Source organism: Coregonus clupeaformis, chromosome 29 (genome assembly GCF_020615455.1).
Source record: "Coregonus clupeaformis isolate EN_2021a chromosome 29, ASM2061545v1, whole genome shotgun sequence".
Classification (NCBI taxonomy): Eukaryota; Metazoa; Chordata; class Actinopteri; order Salmoniformes; family Salmonidae; genus Coregonus; species Coregonus clupeaformis.
In genome coordinates, this window is record NC_059220.1 from 1846247 (window position 1) to 1854841 (window position 8595).

At 43.6% G+C, this 8595-nt stretch overlaps 1 protein-coding gene across 1 annotated transcript in view; it reads right to left on the reverse strand.

Annotated features, from left to right (window-relative positions):
• Positions 1–1320: 1320 nt before the first annotated feature.
• zfyve26 (zinc finger, FYVE domain containing 26) overlaps positions 1321–8595 on the reverse strand; it is a 97805-nt gene continuing 90530 nt past the window's right edge. Inside the window, exon 44 of the mRNA XM_045209066.1 lies at positions 1321–5130. Coding sequence (XP_045065001.1) covers positions 4897–5130 — 234 coding nt within the window. The 3' untranslated portion in view covers positions 1321–4896. The remainder of the gene's footprint in view (positions 5131–8595) is intronic.

Here is an 8595-nt window from a genome sequence, read left to right on the forward strand (position 1 = left end):
GACCAAGAGGATGTGGACACCTGCTCGTCCAACATCTCATTCCAAAAAACGTGGAGTTGGTCCCCCCTTTGCTGCTATAACAGCCTCCACTCTTCTGGGAAGGCTTTCCACTAGATGTTGGAACATTGCTGCGGGGGACTTGCTTCCATTCAGCCACAAGAGCATTAGTGAGGTCGGGCACTGATGTTGGGCGATTAGGCCTGGCTCGCAGTCGGCGTTCCAATTCATCCCAAAGGTGTTCGATGGGGTTGAGGTCAGGGCTCCGTGCAGGCCAGTCAAGTTCTTCCACACCGATCTCGACAAACCATTTCTGTATGGACCTCGCTTTGTGCATAGGGGTATTGTCATGCTGAAACAGGAAAGGGCCTTCCCCAAAATTTTGCCACAAAGTTCGAAGCACAGAATCGTCTAGAATGTAATTGTATGCTGTAGCGTTAAGATTTCCCTTCACTGGAACTAAGGGGCCTAGCCCGAACCATGAAAAACAGCCCGAGACCATTATTCCTCCTCCACCAAACTTTACAGTTGGCACTATGCATTGGGGCAGGTAGCGTTCTCCTGGCATCCACCAAACCCAGATTCGTCCGTCGGACTGCCAGACGGTGAAGCGTGATTCATCACTCCAGAGAACACCGCTCCAGAGTCCAATGACTGCTCGGCCATGGAAACCCATTTCATGAAACTACCGACGAACAGTTCTAGTGCTGACATTGCTTCTAGAGGCAGTTTGGAACTCAGTGAGTGTTGCAACCGAGGACAGATTATTTTTTTACACGCTACCCGCTTCAGCAGCCCTGTTCTGTGAGCTTGTGTGGCCTACCAGTTCGCGGCTGAGCCGTTGTTGCTCCTAGACGTTTCCACTTCACAATAACAGCACTTACAGTTGACCGGGGCAGCTCTAGCAGGGCAGAAATTTGACAAACTGACTTGTTGGAAAGGTGACATCCTATGACGGTGCCACGTTGAAAGTCACGGAGCTCTTCAGTAAGGCCATTCTTCTGCAAATGTTTGTCTATGGAGATTGCATGGCTGTGCGCTATAATTGTATACACCTGTCAGCAACGGGTGTGGCTGAAATAGCCAAATCCACTAATTTGTAGAGGTGTCCACATACTTTTGTATATATAGTGTATATTGTTAATATTATTATTATTAAAGTATTGAAATACGATTGTCATGTCATTAACATATTATTACGGTGTAATCTGAGGGATTAAAGTGAGAAATAAAAACATTATTACGGTGTAATCTCTAGGATCGCTATTAAAGTGAGATATAAAAAAAAAACGGGCAATTATGTAAACAAGAGTTACAATTAGACAATGTGTTGTTAAATTTATCATGGTTATAACAAATATGGCAACAAAAATCCCTTTTCTAATGTGACATCTCTTGATTGATTGAAGTACGTGTTTTATACACTTAAGAACGTCACACTGACAGAAGGCCTATAACGCATCTGACCTTCACATTGGACACACAGAGGTCAGAGGTTAAAGGCCGCGTCCCAAACAACACCCTGTTTAGTGCACTACTTTTGACCAGGGGTCTATAGGACTGTGGTGTAAAGTAGTGCACTATATAGGGAATAGGGTGCTAATTTGGGATGCGCACACAAAGTCACACACAGATGTCACATACCCGAACAACAGGAATAAGTGCAAATGATACAAAACGTGGTCACAGCACGTGGTTCCTGGTCAAAGACAGATACCATAAACACACACACATGATACTGTTAGATATTACATGTTAGATATTACTGCACTGTCGGAGCTAGAAGCACAAACATTTCGCTACACCCGCTATAACATCTGCTAAACACGTGTATGTGACAAATAACATTTGATTTGATACAGACAGATATGATACAGACAGATATGATACAGACGGATACGATACAGACAGATATGATACAGACAGATACGATAGGCTTTCAGGATAATAATATTGACCAGAAACGTAAGGTAGAGCCTCTTTATCATGATTTAGAATTAAAAAACAGTGTTTAAGGACCTAAAACATATCCCTTACTAAATCCAACTCGTTCCAAGATTTAGCTTTGTTCTATATAAAGCTAATCTTTATTCTAGATATTTTTGGATGCCCTTTACGTACCCCAGATGTCCTGTGGTGTCCTGTAGCTTCCCTTTGAGGGAGAAAGCAAGAGAGATTCAGGAAATTGCTAGCCTGGGTAACAGTTTGTGCTAACATTCCACTTCTTGCCACTCTGTGTCCTTGCCACGGCCAGACACATGACACGGAGTATCAGAAGTGGAATGTTAGCAACAAAAAAAACAGGCTAGGAAAATTGCTCCTTGGGCAGACATTTTAGGGGGGGGGGGTAACTAGTGGCAAGTCGAGCTGATAAGACAGTAACACAACAGACCAACCCTTCTAATGAAACCCACACTCCTATTACTTTCAAAACTTCAGAAACTCTTTAAGTAATCAATATATCTTCACTTGTATATCTTCTTTAAAGCTCTGACAGGCTTGTACACCAGCACTGATTTTCTGATATCAGGTGGTACTTTACTTTAACCTGCTTCACAGGTTTTCATTATCATTTCAACTAACAGCATAAAAGAGGAAGAACATCTAAAATGGGGAAAAGCCAACTTCTTTAACATCACATCAAGTTGTGTATTCGTCCCAAAGAAATATATTCCAAGGTTAGTGAAAAAAAAAGATCAATCCCTTTTAACTGAGGTAGGAGATAAAACTATGAACTATCGTACTACTGATTGTGCTATAACTATGAGATATGTCTCATCTGTGCTTACCCCAGACTTCAGTTTTACTAGATAAAGTGATCAAGTGGTCAAGAACTCACAATTCAGTGTGGTTCGATTCATCCCTCTACAGTGGAGGTTGAGACAGTCTTGTCTGTAGTCAGTCACCTCTCCAGTGGAGATTGAGACAGTCTTGTCTGTCTGTAGTCAGTCACCTCTCCAGTGGAGATTGAGACAGTCTTGTCTGTCTGTAGTCAGTCACCTCTCCAGTGGAGATTGAGACAGTCTTGTCTGTAGTCAGTCACCTCTCCAGTGGAGATTGAGACAGTCTTGTCTGGCTGTAGTCAGTCACCTCTCCAGTGGAGATTGAGACAGTCTTGTCTGGCTGTAGTCAGTCACCTCTCCAGTGGAGATTGAGACAGTCTTGTCTGGCTGTAGTCAGTCACCTCTCCAGTGGAGATTGAGACAGTCTTGTCTGGCTGTAGTCAGTCACCTCTTCAGTGGAGGTTGAGACAGTCTTGTCTGGCTGTAGTCAGTCACCTCTCCAGTGGAGGTTGAGACAGTCTTGTCTGTCTGTAGTCAGTCACCTCTCCAGTGGAGGTGGAGACAGTCTTGTCTGGCTGTAGTCAGTCACCTCTCCAGTGAAGATTGAGACAGTCTTGTCTGGCTGTAGTCAGTCACCTCTCCAGTGGAGATTGAGACAGTCTTGTCTGGCTGTAGTCAGTCACCTCTCCAGTGGAGATTGAGACAGTCTTGTCTGGCTGTAGTCAGTCACCTCTCCAGTGGAGATTGAGACAGTCTTGTCTGGCTGTAGTCAGTCACCTCTTCAGTGGAGGTTGAGACAGTCTTGTCTGGCTGTAGTCAGTCACCTCTCCAGTGGAGGTTGAGACAGTCTTGTCTGTCTGTAGTCAGTCACCTCTCCAGTGGAGGTGGAGACAGTCTTGTCTGGCTGTAGTCAGTCACCTCTCCAGTGAAGATTGAGACAGTCTTGTCTGGCTGTAGTCAGTCACCTCTCCAGTGGAGATTGAGACAGTCTTGTCTTGTCTGTAGTCAGTCACCTCTCCAGTGGAGGTTGAGACAGTCTTGTCTTGTCTGTAGTCAGTCACCTCTCCAGTGGAGATTGAGACAGTCTTGTCTGGCTGTAGTCAGTCACCTCTCCAGTGGAGGTTGAGACAGTCTTGTCTGTAGTCAGTCACCTCTCCAGTGGAGATTGAGACAGTCTTGTCTGGCTGTAGTCAGTCACCTCTCCAGTGGAGATTGAGACAGTCTTGTCTGTAGTCAGTCACCTCTCCAGTGGAGGTTGAGACAGTCTTGTCTGTAGTCAGTCACCTCTCCAGTGGAGATTGAGACAGTCTTGTCTGGCTGTAGTCAGTCACCTCTCCAGTGGAGATTGAGACAGTCTTGTCTGGCTGTAGTCAGTCACCTCTCCAGTGGAGATTGAGACAGTCTTGTCTGGCTGTAGTCAGTCACCTCTCCAGTGGAGATTGAGACAGTCTTGTCTGTCTGTAGTCAGTCACCTCTCCAGTGGAGATTGAGACAGTCTTGTCTGGCTGTAGTCAGTCACCTCTCCAGTGGAGATTGAGACAGTCTTGTCTTGTCTGTAGTCAGTCACCTCTCCAGTGGAGATTGAGACAGTCTTGTCTGGCTGTAGTCAGTCACCTCTCCAGTGGAGATTGAGACAGTCTTGTCTGTCTGTAGTCAGTCACCTCTCCAGTGGAGATTGAGACAGTCTTGTCTGGCTGTAGTCAGTCACCTCTCCAGTGGAGATTGAGACAGTCTTGTCTGTCTGTAGTCAGTCACCTCTCCAGATGAGAGAGTTGGCACAACGGTGTTTCACTACTTTCAGAGAGGAGGAGGAAGTCACTAACAACCCCACACACAGTCACAGGCAGAGTCCAGGCAAGGTGTCTCTGTGTTATCACTCCTGGTATTTATGGTTGAAGTGCTATCTGTTATTCCCTGATTATGTCTGTTTCCCCATGTTGTAGCCTCAACTTCAGCCGTGCCAGGGTCGTGTTCATTAGGGGCACACAACAAACGGACAACATTTTAATCATTTTGCAAAAGAGAACTAAAACGATCATTTCTTATTGGACGAGTCCTGGCAGTCCATTCCTGTTTCAGTCCGTTTTCTTCTGTTTGGTGCGTATACCCCATGGGGTTACCTGGCGTTGGGTCGGACCTGTTTTTTAGCCCCTGGCGGCGGCGTCCTGTCCCTGTCCGCGTCCTTGTGCTCAGACAGCCACTGGCAACAGATGTCCTGCATGACAGAGTCTCCGACGCCCTCTGCTGCCTGGAGGACTTCCTGAACCAGCGGCCCTGCCCTGGCTGTATCCAGTTTTACAGCTAGGAGATAGGCCGCTCGCAGTTTACTCACCTGGAGGTAGGCCTTGATCTACAGAGACATAGAGACATCAATATATTACAGCCAGGCCTTAATCTACAGAGACATCAACATATTACAGCCAGGCCTTAATCTACAGAGACATCAACATATTACAGCCAGGCCTTAATCTACAGAGACATCAACATATTACAGCCAGGCCTTAATCTACAGAGACATCAACATATTACAGCCAGGCCTTAATCTACAGAGACATCAACATATTACAGCCAGGCCTTAATCTACAGAGACATCAATATATTACAGCCAGGCCTTAATCTACAGAGACATCAACATATTACAGCCAGGCCTTAATCTACAGAGACATCAACATATTACAGCCAGGCCTTAAATCTACAGAGACATCAACATATTACAGCCAGGCCTTAATCTACAGAGACATCAATATATTACAGCCAGTCCTTAATCTACAGAGACATACATATTACAGCCAGGCCTTAATCTACAGAGACATCAACATATTACAGCCTTAATCTACAGAGACATCAACATATTACAGCCAGGCCTTAATCTACAGAGACATCAACATATTACAGCCAGGCCTTAATCTACAGAGACATCAACATATTACAGCCAGGCCTTAATCTACAGAGACATCAACATATTACAGCCAGGCCTTAATCTACAGAGACATCAACATATTACAGCCAGGCCTTAATCTACAGAGACATCAACATATTACAGCCAGGCCTTAATCTACAGAGACATCAACATATTACAGCCAGGCCTTAATCTACAGAGACGTCAGCATATTACAGCCAGGCCTTAATCTACAGAGACATCAACATATTACAGCCAGGCCTTAATCTACAGAGACATCAACATATTACAGCCAGGCCTTAATCTACAGAGACATCAACATATTACAGCCAGGCCTTAATCTACAGAGACATCAATATATTACAGCCAGGCCTTAATCTACAGAGACATCAACATATTACAGTCTTAATCTACAGAGACATCAACATATTACAGCCAGGCCTTAATCTACAGAGACATCAACATATTACAGCCAGGCCTTAATCTACAGAGACATCAACATATTACAGCCAGGCCTTAATCTACAGAGACATCAACATATTACAGCCAGGCCTTAATCTACAGAGACATCAACATATTACAGCCAGGCCTTAATCTACAGAGACATCAACATATTACAGCCAGGCCTTAATCTACAGAGACATCAACATATTACAGCCAGGCCTTAATCTACAGAGACATCAACATATTACAGCCAGGCCTTAATCTACAGAGACATCAACATATTACAGCCAGGCCTTAATCTACAGAGACATCAACATATTACAGCCAGGCCTTAATCTACAGAGACATCAACATATTACAGCCAGGCCTTAATCTACAGAGACATCAACATATTACAGCCAGGCCTTAATCTACAGAGACATCAACATATTACAGCCAGGCCTTAATCTACAGAGACATCAACATATTACAGCCAGGCCTTAATCTACAGAGACGTCAACATATTACAGCCAGGCCTTAATCTACAGAGACATCAATATATTACAGCCAGGCCTTAATCTACAGAGACATCAACATATTACAGCCAGGCCTTAATCTACAGAGACATCAACATATTACAGCCAGGCCTTAATCTACAGAGACATCAATATATTACAGCCAGGCCTTAATCTACAGAGACATCAACATATTACAGCCAGGCCTTAATCTACAGAGACATCAACATATTACAGCCAGGCCTTAATCTACAGAGACATCAACATATTACAGCCAGGCCTTAATCTACAGAGACATCAACATATTACAGCCAGGCCTTAATCTACAGAGACATCAACATATTACAGCCTTAATCTACAGAGAGATCAACATATTACAGCCAGGCCTTAATCTACAGAGACATCAACATATTACAGTCTTAATCTACAGAGACATCAGCATATTACAGCCAGGCCTTAATCTACAGAGACATCAACATATTACAGCCAGGCCTTAATCTACAGAGACATCAACATATTACAGTCTTAATCTACAGAGACATCAACATATTACAGCCAGGCCTTAATCTACAGAGACATCAACATATTACAGCCAGGCCTGAATCTACAGAGACATCAACATATTACAGCCAGGCCTTAATCTACAGAGACATCAACATATTACAGCCAGGCCTTAATCTACAGAGACATCAACATATTACAGCCAGGCCTTAATCTACAGAGACATCAACATAGTACAGCCAGGCCTTAATCTACAGAGACATCAACATATTACAGCCAGGCCTTAATCTACAGAGACATCAACATATTACAGTCTTAATCTACAGAGACATCAACATATTACGCCAGGCCTTAATCTACAGAGACATCAACATATTACAGCCAGGCCTTAATCTACAGAGACATCAACATATTACAGCCAGGCCTTAATCTACAGAGACATCAGCATATTACAGCCAGGCCTTAATCTACAGAGACATCAACATATTACAGCCAGGCCTTAATCTACAGAGACATCAACATATTACAGCCAGGCCTTAATCTACAGAGACATCAACATATTACAGCCAGGCCTTAATCTACAGAGACATCAACATATTACAGCCAGGCCTTAATCTACAGAGACATCAATATATTACAGCCAGGCCTTAATCTACAGAGACATAGAGACATCAACATATTACAGCCAGGCCTTAATCTACAGAGACATCAACATATTACAGCCAGGCCTTAATCTACAGAGACATCAACTTATTACAGCCAGGCCTTAATCTACAGAGACATCAATATATTACAGCCAGGCCTTAATCTACAGAGACATCAACATATTACAGCCAGGCCTTAATCTACAGAGACATCAACATATTACAGCCAGGCCTTAATCTACAGAGACATCAACATATTACAGCCAGGCCTTAATCTACAGAGACATCAGCATATTACAGCCAGGCCTTAATCTACAGAGACATCAACATATTACAGCCAGGCCTTAATCTACAGAGACATCAACATATTACAGCCAGGCCTTAATCTACAGAGACATCAACATATTACAGCCAGGCCTTAATCTACAGAGACATCAACATATTACAGCCTTAATCTACAGAGACATCAACATATTACAGCCAGGCCTTAATCTACAGAGACATCAACATATTACAGCCAGGCCTTAATCTACAGAGACATCAACATATTACAGCCAGGCCTTAATCTACAGAGACATCAAACATATTACAGCCAGGCCTTAATCTACAGAGACATCAACATATTACAGCCAGGCCTTAATCTACAGAGACATCAACATATTACAGCCAGGCCTTAATCTACAGAGACATCAACATATTACAGCCAGGCCTTAATCTACAGAGACATCAACATATTACAGCCAGGCCTTAATCTACAGAGACATCAACATATTACAGTCTTAATCTACAGAGACATTAGCATATTACAGCCAGGCCTTAATCTACAGAGACAT